Source organism: Rhinoraja longicauda, chromosome 3, assembly GCF_053455715.1.
Source record: "Rhinoraja longicauda isolate Sanriku21f chromosome 3, sRhiLon1.1, whole genome shotgun sequence".
Lineage (NCBI taxonomy): Eukaryota > Metazoa > Chordata > Chondrichthyes > Rajiformes > Arhynchobatidae > Rhinoraja > Rhinoraja longicauda.
The window spans coordinates 76,677,620-76,701,972 of record NC_135955.1 but is presented as its reverse complement, the minus strand read 5'-3'; the positions used below and the strand labels follow the sequence as shown (position 1 = coordinate 76,701,972).

Here is a 24,353-nt window from a genome sequence, read left to right as displayed (position 1 = left end):
ATCATCCAGCTCAGTAGCCTGTACCTGCCTTCTCTCCATACCCCCTGATCCCTTTAGCCACAAGGGCCACATCTAACTCCCTCTTAAATATAGCCAATGAACTGGCCTCAACTACCTTCTGTGGCAGAGAATTCCACAGACTCACCACTCTCTGTGTGAAGAAATGTTTTCTCATCTCGGTCCTAAAAGACTTCCCCCTTATCCTTAAGCTGTGACCCCTGGTTCTGGACTCCCCCAACATCGGGAACAATCTTCCCGCATCTAACCTCTCCAACCCCTTAAGAATTTTATATGTTTCTATAAGATCCCCTCTCAGTCTTCTAAATTCCAGCGAGTACAAGCCCAGTCTATCCAGTCTTTCCTCATATGCAAGTCCCGCCATCCCAGGGATTAATCTGGTGAACCTTCTCTGTACTCCCTCCAAGGCAAGAACGTCTTTCCTCAGGTTAGGAGACCAAAACTGCACACAATACTCCAGGTGCGGTCTCACCAAGGCCCTGTACAACTGCAGCAGAACCTCCCTGCTCCTAAACTCAAATCCTCTTGCTATGAATGCCAACATACCATTCGCTTTCTTCACTGCCTGCTGCACCTGCATGCTTGCTTTCAATGACTGGTGCACCATGACACCCAGGTCACGTTGCATCTCCCCTTCTCCCAATCGGTCACCATTCAGGTAATACTCTGCTTTCCTGTTCTTGCCGCCAAAGTGGATAACCTCACATTTATCCACATTATATTGCATCTGCCATGCATTTGCCCACTCGCCTAATCTATCCAAGTCACTCTGCAGCCTCCTAGCATCCTCCTCGCAGCTAACACTGCCACCCAGCTTCATGTCATCCGCAAACTTAGAGATGTTGCATTCAATTCCCTCGTCCAAATCATTAATATACACTGTAAATAACTGGGGTCCCAGCACTGAGCCTTGCGGTACCCCACTAGTCACTGCCTGCCATTCCGAAAACTCCATATTCAGTCTAACCAAAGTCCTATAAAGATACAATAGGATTGTCTGACTCGGAGAAACAATACAAGTAGACATCCTGTCTATATCCTACTCAGACAGCTGTCTTAAACCTTAACCATTTTCACTTTCCACTTAACTTAAGTTCCCTTAAAGAATCTGCCAATTTAGTGTTTGTCTGGGTTCTGCACTGGACAAAAGAATGTATAGAAATTATACACATCACAGTGGTCTGAGCTTTAAAATAATCAGCAGGTCATTAACAAACAAAATATATTAACTAGAAGTGCTGGAGTAACTCAGCGGGTCAGGCAGCATCTCTGGAGAACATGGGCATATGACGTTTCAGGTCAGGATCTTTCTTCAGACTGAAGGGTTCCGACCCAAAACGTCACCGATCCATGGTTTCTAGAGATGCTGCCTTACCTGCTGATTTACTCCTGCACTTTGTATCTTTTTTTGTAAACCAGAATCTGCAGTTCTTTGTGTCTCCAAAATATATTAAATGTTGTTTGATTTGTCCTGTTATTCTTGTAAAATTCCCTTTCATTGAGAACAATGGTATTTTCAGAAGATTACTAAACAAGCCATTGTACATTGGTATATAGATTTCCTCATACTGTACACGCAGAATTCCCAAAGTCACCACCAAAGCAAAAACTACCTTCAGCAAGATTTTTTGCAGCTTCTTCATATTTCTGTTCTTGCATGTCTTTGATCCCTTGTCCAATAAGGCCTAGTGCATTTATCGGTTCCATCTTATTAAGTCTTGTATAACACTGAAAAGCCTCTTCACTACAGCACTCTGTGCAAAAGATAAGATAGGAGAGTAATAGAATCATTTAGTTATACACAAATTGATCATTGGGATGGAAAGCTTACTTCTATTTTTTAAATTTGGATATTGAAGATGATAGGAGCAATTTCCCACACACTGGAGAAATTTGCCAATAACAGTCGGGAGGCAACAACCAAAAGTGTATTGGGAACACAAGTAGTGAGAGAAATATTTAAAAAAATAAAATTATCGATTCATCAAAGCAAAACACGACTAAAAACAGTCAATATTAGATGCTTTTCCATTTAAGATAGAAAGCCTTCTTAAAAAGTGATATTGTAGAAATTGTGGATTATACAATATCAGGCTTCAACTACAATGGGTCTATTATCAAGCCATTCCCACCTCCTGGGTCTCTGGCCTGCCCACTCAGCCTCTAAATTCTGCTCTCCCCACACAGCTACTCCCAAAGATTGCTATTTGCCCACTCAAGTTTAGACCCACCACCTTTTGCAGCAGATCCTCTGAAGAAAATCAATCACTTCTCTGGATAGAATAGTGAATTACAACGTGTATTGGAAAGAAAATAATGGCTTAAGATAAAATTCCATACAATGATATAATGGCATGTTTTAAATGTTTTAAAAAGTATACATTTTTAAAGATGTTTTTTAAACAAGAATAAAGATGTCTTAACTTTTCAAAATTAAAACTAGCAAAAGTAAATTGTATCTAATCAAGGGTCTTCAATCTGAAACATTAGCTTTATCTTCCCACCGATGCAGCCTGACCTGCTGAATAGTTCCAGAGTTTTTTGTTGAATTTCCAATTTCCAGCATCTGCAACTTATTTGAATTATTACTTTCCTGCATAGAACACAAAATGCTGGAGTAACTCAGCAGATCAGGCAACATAGGTGGAGAACATTGATAGGTGACATTTCAGGTTGAGACTCTTCATCAAGCTAATTGGAGTGGGAGAGAGAAAGCTGGAATAGAGATGGGGACAGGACAAAGGCCGACAAGTAATATGTGGATACAGGTCTGGGTTTTTTAATTTAAATTAGCACAAGGGTGGACAGAAATTAGAGATGACATGCACCTTAAACCTGTCAAAAGGGGACCAAAGGAGACAGAAAGACAAGGAGAGAAGAAGACTGAATAAGGAATTATGTGTAAAGCCTGAGGGAGGGACACAGGTGGATAGGGTCGGCGACAGTTGGGTGTATCGTGGTGCACACCAAGGTCAGGAAAGAACAGGGAAAAAAAAGAGAAAAGAATGGGATGGGGCGTTACCAATAATTGGGAAATTCAATGTTCACACTGTTAAGTTGTAAGCTACCCAAGTTGAAATGAGGTGCTGTTCCATTAGTTTGCACATGCCCTCACTCTGGCAATGGAGGTGATCCTAGGACAGAAAGGATATTATGGGAATGGGAGATAAAATAAATAAGATCCAGGAGATCCGGCACGCATAGGTAGACCAGCGCAAGTCCTCGGCAAAATGGTTGCCACATATTTGGCATGTGCAAAGATTGGGGAGGGGGGAGGGAGAATGGGAGTCAGTCTACTCCCCCTTCCGTCGTGGGGTAGATTGACTCCCCTTCCCCCTCCCCAATCTTTGCACATCCCAAATCCTGGACCTTCCACTCATCACTTTAATTTCATGTTTCATGTATCTTGTTGGGTTTTAAGACTGTTGGCAGACCAATTTCCGGCCTGGGATAAATAAAGTTCTATCGTATTGCATCATATATCAGCTATAATGTTTTTAAAGTTAATTTTGCAATTTAGGAAGATTTTAACTGGACGATTACCAATACAACCTGCAATAACTTCTTGTAAGATTTACCGTGTATTCAGTTTTCAATATAAAATCCATAAAACAATTCTGGATCAATCATTTATAATAATGCCAACCAAAGTATTTACTGTAATTTCCATCCCCAAAGTGTCAGTATTAGGGAGCTTTTCACCTGCCAGATTAATTTATTTTATCTTTTTTTCCCCATGATCTGCCATTGTTGTCAAGGCCAGCAATCATACTGGGTTACTACTTCATTTCGAAGATTTTTCAAGACTCTGTCATATATATGCTAAGTGAGGAAGGCATATTTCCTCTTGAAGAAAATTAGTGAATCAAATAGATTTTCTACAATAATCTAGTAGTTTGCATATCATTAGTCCTGATTTAGTTTTAAATTATAGACCATTAACTAAATTTAAATTCCACAGCTGTAATGGCAGTTACAATCTAAACACCAAATTTCAAAATCCTGATGTGCTGGTTCACCCAAGAATGCATGAAGAAATACTCACCCTGTTCTCTCTCAATCATGCCCTTTTATTCTGACCTTGAATTTCTTCAACTCTCACACCATTGACCCTTCTGGTCCATTATACAAGATTTACAATCCATTAAAAGTCTGGTAATTTATGCTATTCATAATGTAAATCACCAAGTATAAACCTCAAAATTTATAAATAATATTATTTTGAAAAAAGAATCACTACCTGTTTGCATGAAATGCACAGCAAGTACTTCTAGCAAAGATGAAGAATTAGGATACTGGGCTATCAAAGCCTCACAAGTTACTTTAAATTTATCTCCTTTGTGTGGAAGCTGAAACCAAAAGTTACAAAAGATTAAAAACTTGAAAACCTGCAAGAAAATGAATATTCTGCATAATTTAAAATAGTATTTCAAAACTATAAAGCTATTTAAATTCCGTTTAGTTCTCATCCATTTCTGTAAATACGTGACGTTGCAGGATATTTTGCAAATACAGATGCTCCCCAACAAAGGCGTACATACCGTGGACCCTGAAGCAAGTCAGAAATGCTTTTGCACTTTTGTGCAGATTTACTATTCAACCGGCGTGGGGAGCTCAGAAGTGGAGGCCAAGTGGGCATCAGTGGGCTTAAAGAACTGCTTGCGTAAGTTCAAGTTTATGTAAATCGCCCAATGCAAAAGTCGGAGAGTGTCTGTACAGATATATTTACAGAAGCATTGCCTGAATTTTTAAAAGCTACTGTCAGTTCCAAAGAAAACATTGCTGAAAACATTTAAGATGCAATGAAATAAATCGCATGCGAATGATAAAGAATTCTTATGATAATCTTGTCATGGACCATCATAATTTTACAGAGAAAGTAGGCCTTCATTTAAAAATAGGCAAACAAAAATTGTAACATGCAGTGGATCCATAATTAGTATTCTTACTTTTTCTTTAATCAGTAGGATTTTAATGATGAGCAAACTTACTTTTGACAGAAATTTAACATAGTCAGTAGAAAGCTTCTGATGATTGTCACTTGGAATCTTGTCCAGCGATGAAAGAACATTTTCAAATGCAGTTATCAACTATACAGGGTAAAACACAGGGCAATGCATTATGTACAAAAACAAGATGTATTTATACAAAACTTTCACAAGGTCACAAAATACTTTATAGCTAAAGTAGTTTACGTACAGTCACTGTTATGAAGTAGACAAATCCATCAGCTTAAATTTTACACAGCAAAGTCCAACAAATGCAAATTGACAAATGATTTCACAATCTGTTTTGGTGGTGTTAAGTGGATGATATATGTAGAACATGGGATGAGGAAAGTCCCTGCTGTTCCTCAAAACTTGACAAGAGTCTTTATGCTCATATGATGGCACATGTAACTTTAATCTAGGTTTCACTCTTATGATGATGCACTTCGACTACAGAATTCCTTTATTCAAGAAACAGTTCACAGTGAGTCTTAGGCCAGCTGAAATGCCCCCTAATATTCTAACCCAAGCATTGTGGACTTGAAAGTGAGTCAGAGAAATGTTTGGTTGGCAGAGAAAGGTATGGTAGAAAGAAGGTAGGGTATAATGATAGCGGTTGTGTACCATTCTTATAAGGCATCGATGAGACAATGTAACTGTTGAGGAGGTCCACAAGTCATGTAAACTCTCTGCTTAATCATTAACCAAATACAGTTCCGTTGCTCACCCACACGTGCCCGAGTTCAAATCCCAACTGCCAAATCCTTTGTTCTTCTGGCACATGACGGCCCGCCCCCCTGACCGCGTGATTGGTTGGCCCAGATTACACCCGGTCTACATGAGAGTTTGAGCCCGTCAAACGAAAGTTCCATACCCCCCTTCCCAGATCTCCCACTGTCTTCCTGTCTCCACCTATATCCTTCCTTTGTCCCGCCCCCCTGACATCAGTCTGAAGAAGGGTCTCGACCTGAAACGTCACCCATTCCTTCTCTCCTGAGATGCTGCCTGACCTGCTGAGTTACTCCAGCATTTTGTGAATAAATACCTTCGATTTATACCAGCATCTGCAGTTATTTTCTTACATAACCAATACTGAAGTTGACCTCTGGTTAAAAGTTGCTTCAGTGTATGAAGCCTGCATCATCTGTGAGCTTGAACTCACAATAAAATGTTGTATACTACTTGTCAGTACTGTAAATGCTTAGTAGCCTCTGTGTAGTGGTGTACTATTTGCACAGAAGTGCCAATCACAATTTTGGTCCAAGATCTCCAACACCAATCTTTAAATGGTCCTCCGAGCCTGTGTTTGGATAACCCAAGTCTGCTCCTGATGCTCAAACACTGTTCTGGAACTGACACGAAGAAGAATTGTCTGAATCTCAAGCAAAATTGCTATCATTGAATTAAAATTTAAAAGCATTTACACTATATAAAGAAAACTATATTGCATTAAATTGTAATTCTTAATTAAGATATTAAATTCTATTAGTAACTTTAAAAATTCTATTTTACAAGCGTAGAGGCAGAGGATCTATCACATTCATGAAGCTAGTCATTTTAGCCCATCTGAAAATCTTTAAAAGATGTGCAATATATGGACATAAAGTAAAACTGTGTAATAGCTGCAAAAATGGACTTTTGTTGTCACTATGCTAAGTCATAGAGGCTGAGTCAGAGCAACGATTTAAGAAAAGTAAGATTCAGCTTGGGGTTTCAACCTTATTTCAGACCTCACTAGTCTGTTCATCTAAATTGGACTGCTTCCAACCCGTCACTCTATCCTCCCTTGCAAAGCTTGTCTCCGCTATGAAACCTGCAACCTGCCCCCTTGATCCAGCCCCCACTGCCCTTCTGAAGGATGTCATTGCAATAGCCGGTCCCAGCATCCTCTCTATTATCAACAGTTCTCTGGCCACTGGCACTGTTCCAACCAGTTTCAAGCACGCGGTGGTCCAGCCCCTACTGAAAAAACCTAACCTAGACCCCACCTTGCCTAGCAACTAAAGACCCATTTCCAAACTGCCATTCCTGTCAAAAGTCCTTGAAAAGGCAATCCTAAACCAATTAGTGCCCTACCTGCACCAAAACACCATCCTGGAAAGTTTCCAGTCAGGTTTCAGAGCCCACCACAGCACAGAGTCTGCCTTGTTGAAGGTACACAACGACCTGCTTCTCGCCATCGACACGGGCGACTGTGCAATCCTGCTCCTTCTCGACCTCAGCGCAGCGTTCGATACAGTGGACCACACCATCCTTATTGACCGTCTCCGGTACGCGGTTGGCATTGATGGCACTGCCCTGAGCTGGTTCGCTTCGTACCTCAAAGATAGGAGTTTCGCCATCAACATAGGCAGTTATTCCTCTGCTCCAGCTAGCCTCTCCTGCGGAGTTCCACAAGGCTCCATCCTAGGCCCCATTCTCTTCTCTCTATAGACAATAGACAATAGACAATAGGTGCAGGAGTAGGCCATTCAGCCCTTCGAGCCAGCACCGCCATTCAATGCGATCATGGCTGATCACTCTCAATCAGTACCCCGTTCCTGCCTTCTCCCCATACCCCCTCACTCCGCTATCCTCAAGAGCTCTATCCAGCTCTCTCTTGAAAGCATCCAACGAACTGGCCTCCACTGCCTTCTGAGGCAGAGAATTCCACACCTTCACCACCCTCTGACTGAAAATGTTCTTCCTCATCTCCGTTCTAAATGGCCTACCCCTTATTCTTAAACTGTGGCCCCTTGTTCTGGACTCCCCCAACATTGGGAACATGTTATCTGCCTCTAATGTGTCCAATCCCCTAATTATCTTATATGTTTCAATAAGATCCCCCCTCATCCTTCTAAATTCCAGTGTATACAAGCCCAATCGCTTCAGCCTTTCAACATACGACAGTCCCGGCATTCCGGGAATTAACCTAGTGAACCTACACTGCACGCCCTCCATAGCAAGAATATCCTTCCTCAAATTTGGAGACCAAAACTGCACACAGTACTCCAGGTGCAGTCTCACCAGGGCCCGGTACAACTGTAGAAGGACCTCTTTGCTCCTATACTCAACTCCTCTTGTTACGAAGGCCAACATTCCATTGGCTTTCTTCACTGCCTGCTGTACCTGCATGCTTCCTTTCATTGACTGATGCACTAGGACACCCAGATCTCGTTGAACTCCCCCTCCTCCTAACTTGACACCATTCAGATAATAATCTGCCTTTCTATTCTTACTTCCAAAGTGAATAACCTCACACTTATCTACATTAAACTGCATCTGCCATGTATCCGCCCACTCACACAACCTGCCCAAGTCACCCTGCAGCCTTATTGCATCTTCCTCACAATTCACACTACCCCCCAACTTAGTATCATCTGCAAATTTGCTAATGGTACTTTTAATCCCTTCGTCTAAGTCATTAATGTATATCGTAAATAGCTGGGGTCCCAGCACCGAACCTTGCGGTACCCCACTGGTCACTGCCTGCCATTCCGAAAGGGACCCATTTATCCCCACTCTTTGCTTTCTGTCTGTCAACCAATTTTCTATCCATGTCAGTACCCTACCCCCAATACCATGTGCCCTAATTTTGCCCACTAATCTCCTATGAGGGACCTTGTCGAAGGCTTTCTGAAAGTCGAGGTACACCACATCCAATGACTCTCTCTTGTCAATTTTCCTAGTTACATCCTCAAAAAATTCCAGTAGATTTGTCAAGCGTGATTTCCCCTTCGTAAATCCATGCTGACTCGGAATGATCCCGTTACTGCTATCCAAATGCTCAGCAATTTCGTCTTTTATAATTGACTCCAGCATCTTCCCCACCACTGATGTCAGACTAACTGGTCTATAATTACCCGTTTTCTCTCTCCCTCCTTTCTTAAAAAGTGGGATAACATTTGCTATCCTCCAATCCACAGGAACTGATCCTGAATCTATAGAACATTGAAAAATGATCTCCAATGCTTCCACTATTTCTAGAGCCACCTCCTTAAGTACTCTGGGATGCAGACCATCAGGCCCTGGGGATTTATCAGCCTTCAGTCCCATCAGTCTACCCAAAACCATTTCCTGCCTAATGTGGATTTCCTTCAGTTCCTCCATCACCCTAGGTTCTCCGGCCCCTAGAACATTTGGGAGATTGTGTGTATCTTCCTCAGTGAAGACAGATCCAAAGTAAAAGTTTAACTCGTCTGCCATTTCTATACATGCTCCCCCCTGGCCAAATCATTCAAAGGCACGGCATTTCTTTCCACTGCTATGCCGATGACACTCAGCTTTACCTCCCCCTGAAACCCAACAACCAGTCAAATTTAAACAGCCTCTCACACTGCCTTGAGGACATAAAATGTTGGATGGCACAGAACTTCCTCCAATTAAATGAGAGCAAGTCTGAGGTCATCCTATTCGGCCCCCCCGACTCCATCAAATTGATAACAGGCAGTCTTGGAAGCCTATCCTGCCTAGTCAAACCGCATGTCAAAAACCTCGGCATGATATTTGACTCTGCATTAAAATTTGATAAGCAAGTCAACGCTGTGGTAAAAGCCAGCTTCTTCCAACTTCGAACCATTTACTAGAATGTTGCCTGGGTTTCAGCACTTAGGCTACAGAGAGAGGTTGAACAGGTTGGGTCTTTATTCTTTGGAGCGTAGAAGGTTGAGGGGGGACTTGATAGAGGTTTTTTAAATTTTGAGAGGGAAGGACAGAGTTGACGTGGGTAGGCTTTTCCCTTTGAGAGTGGGGAAGATTCCAACAAGGGGACATAGCTTCAGAATTGAGGGACAAAGGTTTAGGGGTAACATGAGGGGGAACTTCTTTACTCAGAGGGTTGTGGCTGTATGGAATGGGCTTCCGGTGGAAGTGGTGGAGGCTGGCTCGATTTTATTATTTAAGAGTAAATTGGATAGGTATATGGATAGGAGGGGATTGGAGGGTTATGGTCTGAGTGCAGGTAGATGAGACTAGATCAGGGAGAATGGTCGGCGTGGACTGGTAGGGCCGGACAGGCCTGTTTCCATGCTGTAGTTGTTATGTTATTGTTATATGTTATATGTTATAGCTAAAATCAAACCTTTCCTCCAATTCGACGACACAGAAAAAATCATTCACGCTTTCATTTCCTCCCGCCTAGACTACTGCAACTCCCTATACACTGGGATCAGCCAATCTTCCCTGTCCCGCCTGCAACTGGTCCAAAACGCCGCAGCGAGACTCCTGACGGGTACCCGTAAAAGGGACCACATCACCCCGATTCTGGCCTCTCTCCACTGGCTCCCTGTACGGTACAGAATCAACTTCAAGCTCCTCCTATTCACGTATAAAGCCCTAAATGGACACCCCCCCCCCCTACATCAAAAATCTTCTAACCCCCCTCTCTAACTCCAGGTCCCTCAGATCGGCCGACTTGGGGCTATTCACTATCCCGCGGTCTAGGCTTAAACTCAGGGGTGACCACGCTTTTGCGGTTGCAGCTCCTAGACTGTGGAACAGCATCCCTCTCCCCATCAGAACTGCCCCCTCCATCGACTCCTTTAAGTCCAGGCTCAAAACATATTTCTACTCCCTAGCGTTTGAGGCTCATTGAGGAGGCGCTGTGAACTGTTTGCGTGCTACTGTATGTTTTCATTTTTTTTCTATTGGAACCTAATCAAATGTACAGCACTTTGGTCAACGTGGGTTGTTTTTAAATGTGCTATACAAATAAAATTGACTTGACTTGACTTATTTCAGTATATTATTTGAGATCTGATCACATGAGGTTTCATCTCCCTAGAGGCTGAAAATGTAAGCACGTTACTACCTACAATTTACAAGTCAAGAGGTGGATGATGTATATAATTTATAAATGTGTCTATTGCCAGTTTCAAAACTTTGGTATCAAGAAGAGACAAGAGTAAATTGAAACATTTCAACCAAGTAAATAAATCACACAAAATCAGAGAAGCGTCACTGCCAGCTAAAAAGACTATGGAATTTCAATTCTCCAATCGAACTGCAATTAAGGTACTTTATAAATTTTAAATGAATATTAGTATAAACAAGAGACAGAAGAAACTGCAGATGCTGAATTACAAAAAAAGACACAGTGATAAAGTGACTCAGCAGGTCAGGCAGCATCTCACTTATCCCTTCCTACTCAAACTGTTCTCTCCCCCGGTTCTTTCCCCAGCAACCACAGGACATACAAAACCTGTCCCGATACCTCCTCCCTCACATTCATCCAGGGATCCCAGCAGACATTCCCAGTTAGACAGAGGTTCATGTGCAGCTCCTCTGACCTCATCTTCTGCATTGTGTTCCTGAAGTGGCCTTCTTTACATTGGGGAGAGAAAGCGTAGACTCGGTAACCGTTTCACCGAACACTTGCGTTTGGTCTGCCAAGGCCTTTTGTTGGATCTTCTGGTGGCTAACCAATTCAACTCTCCTTCTCATACTGGCCTTTCTATCCTGGGCCTCTTCCATTGCCAAAATGAGGCCATTCATAAACTGGAGGAACACCCCTCTCTTCCTTCTGCCTCATCTGAAGTCAAGTATTGATTGGCTAGATTTCAGTTGATATAGTTATTTAAATGTAATAAAGAGGTCACTTAAACTTCCAGAAATATCTTGAAAAAAAACTGTTTAATTCCCTTTTCCAGGAGTAAAAGTAATTGCAATACAATTCTGTAATTTTGTGTCTTGAAATGTAGCATGTTAGAACATTTAATTATATTTAGTAGATTTTTTAATATATTATCCAGCTTTTCACTGATTGCTTAATTTAGCTGTTATTGAAAAGTGGGATGGGGAGAAAGGAACATGTGTATCAGCTACCTCCGTTCCTCACCCTAGCAAATGATAAGAGATAGAATTGGATGAACTGTTAACCTGGTATCGTACTTGATCTTGAGATGAGTTTCAGATTATACATGTGCCATCAATATGATACTTTATATCCACCCCTGGAAATGATCCAATTCATCTTGTCTCTTGGTTCATCCATGAAACCCTTATCCATGTTTTTGTAAGCTCTACTTCAACACTGCTGGTTAGCCTCTTATTCTACTGCCCTGTTGTAACTTGCACAAAATTCCACTCAATGTATGTACTCCCCAAACTACACATAAACATGTTGTGAAACACCTCAAAATATTGATTGTTTCTTTTCAAATCTCTTCATTGCCTCGGTCTCCATGTCTATTTGAGTACTCCACTTTTTCATTCTTATAATTGATTTCCAGCTCTCAAAGACTATCCCAACGTTTAAGAAACAGCTAGACTGGTACATGGATAGGTCAGGATTGGAGGGAAATGGACCAAGCGGGGGAAGGTGGGACCACTGTAGCTGGGACATGTTGGCCGGTGTGGGCAAGTTGGGCCGAAGGGCCTATTTCCACATTGTATCACTCTCTGCCTCTAAAGCCCTTTTCTATGGAATTCCCTCCCTCAATCTGCCTATTTTTATTCCTTTAAACTATTCCTTCAATCCTATCGCATTTATCGAAAACCTGATTTAGCTGTTAAAGCCATCATCCAAATGCAGATTGCTGCTTTTACTACCTTTAAGATAACAGAGTATGTCCCAGTGCGTAGTCGGTATATCTTTCATTAATTACGCCAACATTAATTTCAAGGATTTCCTGGAACAGATTTCATTAAGGCTGGTACTGGAGCAAGGCAAAAGTAAATAAAATTATTACCGAGTGTCAAATGCTACTATGGATGGCACTGCTTTTAGAAGAGAACCTTTTCTTTTTAAAACAAAAATCCCAGCAATGCTTACGATCTAGAGCTGGGCTAATCAAGGTTTTCTAAATGCAATCAGAAAAAAAGGAAAATAACTTAAACTATTGTAATGCGCAGACAAATGGGATTGAATAGATTCTACCACAAGGAGCCAACGTAGACTTGATGGACTCAATGGCCTTCCGAGCAATACCATAAATTTCATTTCTGCATTGATTCAAATCTATGCTGCAGGTTATTTCCCCCGTAAACTTGGACTAATTGGTCAGAACTAAGAGTCTTAATTATCATAAGTACCGAACCAGAACAGTGAAATTCTTACTTGCAGCAACACAACAGGTTTGTAAACACTAACTTATCTGAATTTTGTCTGAAAGTTATTTGGCATTCACTTATGTGCATGCTTCAAGAGGCAGTATAGTCTAGATTGGCTCATCAGCCAAGAAAATACGTCTTTACCAATTGCTGTGTTTCATTGTCTTGATTCTCTGTTTTGTCCCCAAGTAACTGGATCATCTTCTTCCACAACTGATGAAGTTCTTGTTTATCAGCTCCATCTTGTTGCTTTATCTGTATTAATCGATTCCACGTTTTAGCAGCCTGGAACGGAGATGTAATCAGTAATGAAATCAAACATCGAAATTTCAAGGTAATAATGGAAAAGAACAAAGATGAACAAAGTAAGGGAAGACATTTCAATGTTAAGAGGCAACACCTGGCAAAAGTAGAAGAGGAAAAACTGCTTGCAGGCAAGTGTATATCTGATGGTTGAGATTCGGATAAAAATGAAATGGAGAGAATTCAGTTCAAATATTCTTCCAAAAGTGTGAATGATAAAAACAAAGGCCAAGTCCATGGAACCTTGGATGTTAAGGATTAAGGGACAGCTTAAAAAAAATAGAAGCAAATAGCAGATATAGAGAACTGAAAATGAGGAGCTTGGAAACAAGATTTTGGAAAGTGCAGAGTGGACTTCAAAAAGATTATGAAGACAAAAAATGGGCACAAAATAAAGATCGAGGAAAATATTGGAGATATTGAAGAAGGTGTCCCCCAACGCTCAGTCCTTGGCCCCCTCCTCTTCATCCTCTACCTGTTCCCCCTTGGTCAATTAATCCGCCGTCATGGTCTCAACTTCCACTGCTTCGCCGATGATATCCAGCTCCTCATCTCCACCAAGTCAGTCTCCCCCACCACACACTCTACACTGACCAACTGCATCACTGAAATAAAATCTTGGCTTCAATCAAACTTCCTCAAACTCAATTGCAACAAATCTGAAATCATTATCATTGGTCCAAAAACGCTCACCAAATCCACCCAAAACTTCATCCTCAACATTGATGGTCTCCCAGTATCCACCTCACCTCACATCCGAAATCTTGGAATCATCCTTGATCAAACCCTCTCCTTCGACAAACACATCAAACACATCACAAAGACAGCCTTCTTCCACCTCAAAAACATTGCCCGTCTCCGTCCATCCCTCTCCTCCACAGCTGCAGAAACCCTCATCCACGCCTTCATCACCTCCCGTCTGGACTACTGCAACAGCCTCCTCTATGGCGCACCCTCAAAAATCATCAATAAACTTCAATACATTCAAAACTCCGCTGCCCGTCTACTCACACACACCTCGATCCGTGACCATATCACCCCCGTCCTTTATAAACTCCACTGGCTCCCCATCCCCCAGAGAATCCAGTACAAAATCCTCCTCATAACATACAAAGCCCTCCATAACCTGGCCCCATCCTACCTGACCGACCTCCTCCACAGGCACACTCCCACCTGCACCCTCCGCTCTGCCGCTGCCAATCTCCTATCCCCCCACATCCGGACCAAATTCAGATCCTGGGGGGACAGGGCTTTCTCCATCGCTGCTCCCACCCTATGGAACTCACTACCCCAAACCGTTAGAGACTCCTCCACACTCACCACATTCAAAATATCACTGAAGTCTCACCTGTTCAGTACTGCCTTCAACCACTGAAGGTCACCTCACCTTCTGTCTCCTTTCTCTGTTCATTTATTTATTTACTTATTTATCTATTTATTAATTTCCCTATGTTCTCAAAATCTCTGTAAAGCGTCTTTAAGTATATGAAAAGCGCTATATAAATAAAATGCATTATTATTATTATTATAGTTAACAAAGAAAGTTAGAGACATGTTGTAAAGGGCAGTTGATGTACTCTATACAGACTTTAAATTCTTTGACAAAGACCCACCTGTTCAAAAGGTAAGTGCCCATAACATCAAAATTGGCAAATTATATCCAAAATTGGCTTGGTAAATGGAGGTTGTATTTGTGATTGGAGTTATGACTTTGTTTCCACAACAGTAGGGCCAGACACCCTTAATGTTTGTTAGATAAATGAACAATTTGGATATGACCGTATGAGGTACAATTAGGAAGTTCACAAATGACATGAAAATTGGTGGTGTTATCATAATGAGGAAGGCAATCTTAGTCTCTATGACATTGATGGGCAGAGCAATACCAGATGGAATTAAATCCTAATAATGTGAGATGATGCATTTTGGAAGGACTAATGAGAGTAGGCATGTATAATGAATGTTCAGGGTTCTAGAATGAACTGAGGAACAAATAAACCCTAATCTACAAGTCCAGGATCATTGAAGGTGGCAGCACAGAGAAGTAAGATGGTGAAGATGGCATATGGGATACAATCAGTAAGAATAGGCAAGAACACTTCCTCCTCAATAACCAACACAGGAGCACCCCAGGGCTGTGTGCTTAAGCACATTCTACTCTCACTATACCCATGACAGTAGAGCCAGTTTCACATCATCTTTAAATTCACCAATGATACCACTGTTGTTTGACAAATAACAGATAACGATGAGTCAGATTACTGGAGGGAGATTGAAAATCTGATTGAATGGTGCCAGAACCACAATTTTGCTCTCAACATTATCAAGACCAAGGAGCTGATTGTTGACTGAGGACAGGGAAAGCCGGGGAGCCACAAATCCATCTTCATTGATGGGACAGTAGTATCGAGATCTGTCCTGGGATGAGAATATCGGTGCATTCCCAAATAAAGCACATCAATGCCTCTACTTCTTTAGAAGATTGGGGAGATTCGGCCTGTTAACGAATACTCTACAAAACTTCTGCAGGGTGTATAGTAGAGTGTATACAGACTAATTGCAACAATCCTGACACAATCTACATTTGACAGGGCATAGAACACAAGAGCAGGAAGATTATGGTACAACTTTATAAGACCTTAGTTAAGCCACAGTTGGATTACTGGTTGCAGAAATGGTCCCCACACTACGGGAATAATAATGTTGCAGTGCAATGGGTGCAGAGGAAATTCACTTGGGACAGAGCATTACAATGACGAGGTGTGACTGGGCAGAGGTGCTTTGTATTTCTTGAAGTGGAGGTGACCAAGGTGGAGTCTGATTGTGGTATACAAAATTATGAGGCAACAGAAAGGTAGTTAACAAGAACCATAACCCAGTAGAATTGTAGTAAACTGAGGGCATAGGTTTAAGGTGAGGGGTAGCAGATTTAATGAAGAGTGAAAGAAATCCAGAATTCACCATCTGGTGGGGCAGAGACTTTCGACATTTAGGCTGTGTCTGGATGACCACTTGCATCACCAAGGCACAGACAGAAACAGGAAAATTGAAATTTCCTGGACAGCTCTTCTTTACACAGCATGATCTAAAATTACTCCTTCATTTAAATAAATTTGATAATATTCAGGCCTCTTCAATACTGGATTCAAAATCTATCCTCTAGCTCTAAAATACTGTGGCAATTCTCCAAACCTATTTCAACAGCTGCAGTCTCCTCGGTGACCGCCCCATCAGAGTAATACAGAAGCAACAATGTAGTAAGAGTACAATCAACTCCATGTTCACCCACAATGCAGACAGCAGCCTGATTATCACCATCAAGGAACAAACAGCATCATATCGTTCAATGCGAAGACCCCCTCTTTGGGCAATTGAGAATGAGCAATAAATGTGAGACACAAGGGAACTGCAGATGTTGGAATCTCAAGTTAAAAAAAACTGTGGGAGGAACTCAGTGGGTCAAGCAGCATATCTGGAGGGAAGTTTTGGGTCAGGACCACTCTTCAGACTGATGGAGTAGAGAGGAGACAGCTGACCCACTGATCGGTGATCTCCCCTTTATTCCATTAGCGATCATATGACCTTGCTAAACATCCTGAAAGTAAATAACCATCAGCAAAAGACATTAGAGCAAAACGTCCTTTACAAACATTTTTTACAAGTGTATTCAGCAGTCATTTTATGCTGATGATCTTAATCTACCACAATCCATTAATGTTCCACAGCAAAATAGAAATTCTATAAAAGTAATTCACACCCATAAATGCTCACCTCTGGATATTTTTTTTCTTGTTGATAGAGATCAATTAATTTTAGGCAGACTTCATGCCATTTTTGCTTTTCAGAACTATAAAATAGAAAAGAATCTGTAATTTAATACCAGTGCAATCACAAACAACTTTTTCTATCTACCGAGACAGTGACAAGGGTCTGGAACTTAGTCTGAAATGGTAGTAGATCCAAAAACGTTTATCACACACACAGTACTCGGACATAGTTTAGAGATGCAGCATGGACTCGCACTCTTCTGCCCAGAGTCCACACCGACCATCGATCACCCATTCACACTAGTTCTATGTTATCCCACTCTTGCATCTACTCCTTACACACTTGGGACTATTCAGATAGGTCTTTGGGATGTGGGAGGAAACCGGAGTATCTGAAGGAAGCCCACACCATCCCAGGGAGAATGTACAAACTCCACACAGACAGCACCCAAGGTCAGGACCGAACCAGTCTCTGGTGCTGCGAGGCAGCAGCTCTACCAGTTGCGCCAATATGCTGCCTTACATCTAAAGAGCTGTGACCTGCTGGGTCATGGATCAAATAGTGAAAAGTAACATTAAGAGCTGTTTTTTACTGCCATGCAATGAAAAGTCAAATAGTTCCTTTCAGCAACATAATTTTTCTATACATTTATGAACTACAGTTTACCTTCCAGAATTGGAGAGATATGAGCCAGGCACTAGCAAGTGGGACTAGCTCGGTTCAGCATGGATGGGTTGGGCAAAAGGATGCATTTCTGTACTGCATAGCTCTATGAATCTGATGGTTCTATGCTTGCTTAGATCACTTGCTACATGCAGCTAATTTACAGCATGGAACAATTCAATAATAAACGTATGTGCTTCTGAAATGCTCTGCATACAGTATTACTAACCCATTGTTATAAATTGCAACTAAATAGTGGTTGATCTCTTGCCAGCATTATTACTGGCCTGTAACGGTAGACAGAAATTTCAGAATCCAAATGTTGTATCACATACCCTACACTGATGTATTTGTTTTCATCTTAACTCTAACATCAAGCGAAGATGTAGACACATACATAATACTTGAAATTTAAACTTGCTTTTACAGTTTCAGCATTAAGATTTCTTGCATAGACCACCATCACATACAGCGTGCATGTATAGACCTTTCACTAACTAATGTAACTCAGAAAACTGATGAAGACAGAGCAGTAGATATGATTAACATGGATTTCAGTAAAGCTTTAAAAAATATCCCACAAGGTATACTGATCCGAAAGGTTACCGTACAAGGGATGCAAGGCATTTGAGCAAAGAGTAATGTACTGGAGGGGATCTGTGTGGACCTTTGTTATTTGTAATATATACTGGAGGAGAATGCAGGTGGCCTGATAAGCAAGTTTGCAAAAGACACAATTGTTGATAGAGTTGTAGATAGCGAAGAACGTTGTCTAAGGATACAGTAGGACATACGTTGGCAGAATGTTCAGTGAAACTGTGGCAAATGGAATTTAACTTGGAGAAGTCAAATACTGGTAGGTCATGTAGAGTAGCCCAAGGCAAAGAAAAGAGGGATGGTAGACCTTGTGCAGGCAGAGGGGATAAGTTTAGATTCACATCAAGGTTAGCAGAGACATTGTGTGCCGAAATGCCTGTTCCAATGCTGTACTGTTCAATGAACAAGGCTAAACAAACTGCAGACATGTTACCAGTGATGATGTTGAGTGACCTTGGGGTGCAAGTCCATAGCTTCCTGAAAAAGGAGACATAGGTAGATAGGGTAGCAAGAAAAGCATTTGCTATGTTTGGCATTGTAGGCTAAGGAACCGAGTTGGCCTCATTTAAAAAATTAAAAAAATCTGTGCTCCAGGTCCTTAAGAAATAAAAACCCATTTAAATCCATCCTCTGGCAATATTTATATTCTCAAATTATCTATTTGTTTCTAAGAGCAAGCAAAGAAACACAGCCATCTCCTAAACAAATGCATGCAACAATATACATTTCAACTACATCCAAAATTTCAAATAAGTTACCTTTCATACAGTTCCATTAGCTTCTGGTAAACTCCCAATAGCTCATGTCTGTTATCGGATGTATTATTCTTCTCAGCTAGATTTTGTAAACCCTGAAAGAAAAGAAAATTGTATTATCATAGAATTCCACTTTGGAGTAATTACACAAATAAAACTGAACAGAACTGATCGAAGAAAATCTACTCACACATCAACTCCCTTAAAGCAAATGGAACATTTGTTTGGGAAGGAATGGATAAGATATGGGCAATATCAGGGGGTGGGAGGCTGGTGTGTAATGGGAGAAAGGGGTTACAATGGAGTACTCACCAGACCTGACCATTCATGAAGAGTGCCCGAAGTGATATAAAACATTAGACTCTATACAAAGAATACCCATCTCCATTTCTCATATTAACAGCCAACATTTCTACAACATGTAGATGAAACTATCATCAATGATTTTACCATCATTATCTTGATTGTCCCAAAGCTTTCTTAACTGACCTTGCAAACCTGGGAAAACTCAAGATTATACAAATCTTCATTTCCTTAATCCAACCTTGATGTATCTATCACCAAAGGTTTGAAGACGGATGGCACTTTAGCATTGTACAACCGGAAATCCAATTAAATTCTCTCAATTATTGGTTGAATTCCTGGACAAATTCCAAATATGATAAAGTAACAAAATGTCCAAAATAACAAAATCATACTGGAAATAAGGTAAGAAAACAAAAATGGGGCAGCTGAAAATGACAATAATAATATTAAATTATAACTATAAAAGGTTAAAGAAAATTATGAGACCTAATTTTCTTAACAGCTATGGACCTGTATAATAATAAATGTAATATGCTATTCAATTGAGGTTTATGATGTCACAATGCATGAAATGCAAACCTCTGAATGTCATTAGTGAAGGTACCATGGCAAATGGAAAATGCACAATTCAAATACGTGATTTAACAGGGTCACTTAACGGTGTATTATTGTATTCTATTATAGGTTATAGAAAAATAGGTGCAGGAATAGGCCATTCGGCCCTTCGAGCCAACACCGCCATTCAATATAATCATGGCCGATCAACTAAAATTAGTACCCCATTCCTGCTTATTCCCCATATCCCTTGATTCATTTAGCCATAAGAGATCAATCTAACCCCCTCGTGAATACATATCGGAACTTGCACTCTAGTTTTCTTTAGATTTCTGCAACAGTTATTTTTTTCAATAATTATTTCTTATTTGCATCATTAACAATTGTTCATATATTTATGTTTTGGCAGAGTGCATTTACTGGTTAGGCTTTTGAATAAGTATCCTTAAACTTTCAGTTGAGAGGCAATGGTCGGCTACCATCCAGCAATGTCAATGTTTCCATGAACTCAACATAATTTATTCCAAAGAACTTCTTCAACAGAGACTACTTATGTATACTTATTTACTTATGTTTACACATTTACATATGTATAAGGGAGAGCAATGCACCCATATGTAATATCAACAATTTAAAAAACATTTAAAGGATGTGAATGTTGTTGGCAAGCCAACAGGGTTGTAGTAAACTGTCTTTATCAACTGCTGCATTCCGTCATGTCAAGGTACCACCATTAAACATTGGGAAGATCTGGTGATATTCCCACGTGCCTGCTGTTCATGTTTTAGTTGTGGCTATGGAAACTGTTGTCAAGAAACTTTGGTGAGTTGCTGCATTTTATTTTGTATTGTAATCTTAAAGGTCAAGATAATTTAATTTTGTCATTTTCTTTTGGTTCCAATTGAGACTTTCTCAACCTTTATGTAGACTTCAAAACAATTTGTTTACTGAAAAATGGTTGAAAATATTTCTAACATATTATAGACAGCTCTGATTATTTCATTTTAGGAATAATTTATTTTATTAAATACATTTGGAACAAGTTATTTTAGTACATATCAGGAAATAAATGCATCCATATCAGAACATTGATTGTTCACTAGCTACCTCAACTTAAAGGAAATATTTTAGCACATTTATTTTTTCAAATCAACTATATTGAAATTGGTTATTTGAAAGGCATTGATCTTGATTGGTAGGTTTTCAACAAAATAACATTTCAGTTAGTTTTTGAGACTATGACAAAAATACGACATTGACTAACATTCAGCATGAAGGGTCTCGACCAGAAACGTCACCCATTCCTTTTCTCCAGAGATGCTGCCTGTCCCGCTGAGTTAATCCAGCATTTCGTGTCTACCTTCGATTTGAACCAGCATTTGCAGTTCTTTCCAACACATTGACTAACATGCATTTTGCATTGTTAAAATTCACAATTCTTTGCTCATATTATGAAGTGGAACCTATTCATAATATACAGAGAAGATTAAAACATGTTGAATTTAAACATAATTACTACAGCTGAACTGGCTGCTGGATTCTGCATTTATTATTGTGATAAAATAAAAGATATTTATAAGTCCTGTGGTAGAAACATAGAAAATAGGTGCAGGAGGAGGCCATTCAGCCCTTCGAGCCAGCACCGCCATTCATTGTGATCATGGCTGATCGTCCCCAATCAATACCCCGTGCCTGCCTTCTCCGCATATCCCTTGATTCCACAATCTCGTGGCAGACCACATCTGGAGTATTGTGTACAGTTTTGGTCTCCTAATTTGAGGAAAGACATCCTTGTAATTGAGGCAGTGCAGCGTAAGTTCACGAAATTGATCCCTGGGATGGCGGGATTGTCATATGAGGAAAGATTGAAAAGACTAGGCTTGTATTCACTGGAGTTTAGAAGGATGAGAGGGGATCTTATAGAAACATATAAAATTATAAAAGGTCTGGACAAGCTAGATGCAGGAAAAATGTTCCCAATGTTGGGCCACAGTCTTAGAATAAAGAGGAGGCCATTTAAAACTGAGGTGAGAAGGAACTTTTTCACCCAGAGAGTTGTGAATTTGTGGAATTCTCTGCCACAGAGGGCAGTGGAGGCCAAATCACTGGATGGATTTAAAAGAGTTAAATAGAGCTCTCGGGGCTAGTGGAATCAAGGGATATGGGGAGAAGGCGGGCACGGGTTATTGATTGTGGACGATCAGCCATGATCACAATGAATGGCGGTGCACCTATTTTCTATGTTTCTATGTTCCTATGTGAGGACTAGGGGGACTCTATGCTGTATGCAATGGCTGACATCCTTACTGATGAAGGCCAATGTACTGAAAACCTTCTTGACCATGCTATCTACCTGTGATACCACTTTCAAGGAACTATGTACCTGCACTCCTATATCCCTCTGCTCTACAACATTCCCCAGGACCCTGCCATTCACTGTGTAGGTCCGGCCTTGGTTTGACTTCCCAAAATGCAACACCTCACACTTATCTGTATTAAATTCCATTAACCATTCTGTTGGGGCCATTTACGTTTAATTTAGTTACTGTCATTGTATTATGGCTATGTTTAATATTTCTAGTTTCTGTCTTTTTTGCATGCTTGTGGGTGTGATTTGATACGTAATGGGGAGTGTCCACATGGGAGGAGGCTAGCGTAGCGACAGAGATTGTGGGTCAGTTTAGTCTCGGAGGATGGAGAGAATATAGTTTTTTACCACACTCACGATTGCCACTCATGCCAGCCATACTCACAAGGACCACACGGTAACGACTACATGATTTTTACTGTATTGTTTGAAGAAGAAACAGTTGATAAGGATGAAAAGTTATGAGTTACTCTTTTGATTTGTGCTACTTTAATAAAGACTAATTAATCAAGAAACAGCGTTTGGAAGATTCGTTTTTGTTATCTCAGAGTGCGGTGTGTGCGTAAGCTGTACCTCCATTCCATCCCCAAGATGTAATGGCTATCGAAGTTGGACTTTGAGAAGGTATAGAAACTGCTATTACACATTCCTCACCCCACTTGCCCAACTGATCCAAAATGCCACTGTAATTTCTTATAATTATCTTCGCTATCTACGATACCTCTGTAAAGGCTACAATGTCCCAGTCACATGGTACCTATCCACACCCTCAATTCATCAACCCTATCCGTCAGGCCACTCACTTTTCAATCCTAGTCCTTCCACACTCTCTGCCATGCTCCTGCCTATTCCGTCTGCTGAACTTTCTTTCATCACCTTCCATGCCGACTTCCAGCCTTTCCCCTGCCTCAGGCCTGCATTATATTCTGCTCCCCCACCAATCTAGTTTCAGCCTGACCATGTAGCACTAACATACCTGGCTGCCAGGATATTAGTTCCCTCCAGTTCAGGTGCAATCTGCACCATTCTCTTCAGCTTCCTATTTCTAACCACAACCCTAAATTAGGTCTATGCCATTTTCATGTCATAAGTTCCTAGCATCACACCACCCATTCACTCCAACTTCAAATGTTAAGTGAAATAATAAGAGCAGAAGACGAACAATGACATTGGGAAAGAGAAGTAGAAGCAGGGCAAAATGAAAACAGCAATCCTGCACCATTTATCCTTTATCTGTGCACTGTTGTCAGCTTGATTGTATTCATGTATAGTCTGTTCTCTGACTGAATAGCACACAAACAAAAGCTTTTCACTGTACCTCACTACACATAACAATAAAAAACTAAACTAAATAAAAAAGGAAACCCTGAACAAAATCAGTATCTTGCTGACAATCATAAGTGACAATTTAGCAATAATTTAAAAGATTTAACATTTTCACAAATTGTTTTACTGAATAAAGCCAAAAATTCTCCTCACTATTGGCAAATGCATTTGCTCCTACATGGGCCACTAAACAGCAAACTACATAATTTCTCTAAACTTAGCAGTGCTGTTATGTATGTGGGGTCCACTGAAACAGGTCATGCAGCAGGAAACAAAAAATGCATGATGATACAATGTTATACCAATGGATTCTTTTGAATCACAGAATCATACATGTTCATTTGCAAGGACACAATTAAATCATTGACATACCTGCCATGCCAGCAATTGGTCTGGGTCAAGTTCTGTAGCCTTTTTATATGCAGTCTTTGCCTGGTCAGGCTGTTCCAATTCTGTTGCAGCAACTCCAATAAAAACCCAAGCATTGTAATTATTCTTATCTTGTTTCAATACAGCCTGCACAATCACAAAACAACAGTTCAAACTACGATGGAATTATCCTCATTAGAAATCTAACTGCTACTCTTTACTTAGATATCGCGTCAACAGCTAATGGTGGAGAACTACAACAGCACATCTACAGTTTGTTGTTTGCACTTCAAATGTATTCAAAAGCAA

At 40.6% G+C, this 24,353-nt stretch overlaps 1 protein-coding gene across 3 annotated transcripts in view; it reads right to left on the bottom strand.

Annotated features, from left to right (window-relative positions):
• Positions 1-24,353, bottom strand: part of skic3 (SKI3 subunit of superkiller complex) — a 99,867-nt gene that overhangs the window by 66,201 nt on the left and 9,313 nt on the right. For 2 of the 3 annotated variants that reach the window (XM_078396483.1, XM_078396484.1), the window contains exons 3-9: positions 24,048-24,191; positions 19,124-19,215; positions 17,109-17,184; positions 13,179-13,319; positions 5,010-5,108; positions 4,259-4,367; positions 1,632-1,772 (exon numbers count right to left, since the gene is read on the bottom strand). In XM_078396483.1, the coding sequence (XP_078252609.1) occupies positions 1,632-1,772; positions 4,259-4,367; positions 5,010-5,108; positions 13,179-13,319; positions 17,109-17,184; positions 19,124-19,215; positions 24,048-24,191 (802 nt within the window). The remainder of the gene's footprint in view (positions 1-1,631; positions 1,773-4,258; positions 4,368-5,009; positions 5,109-13,178; positions 13,320-17,108; positions 17,185-19,123; positions 19,216-24,047; positions 24,192-24,353) is intronic. The other variant, XM_078396485.1, reaches the window with a different exon arrangement.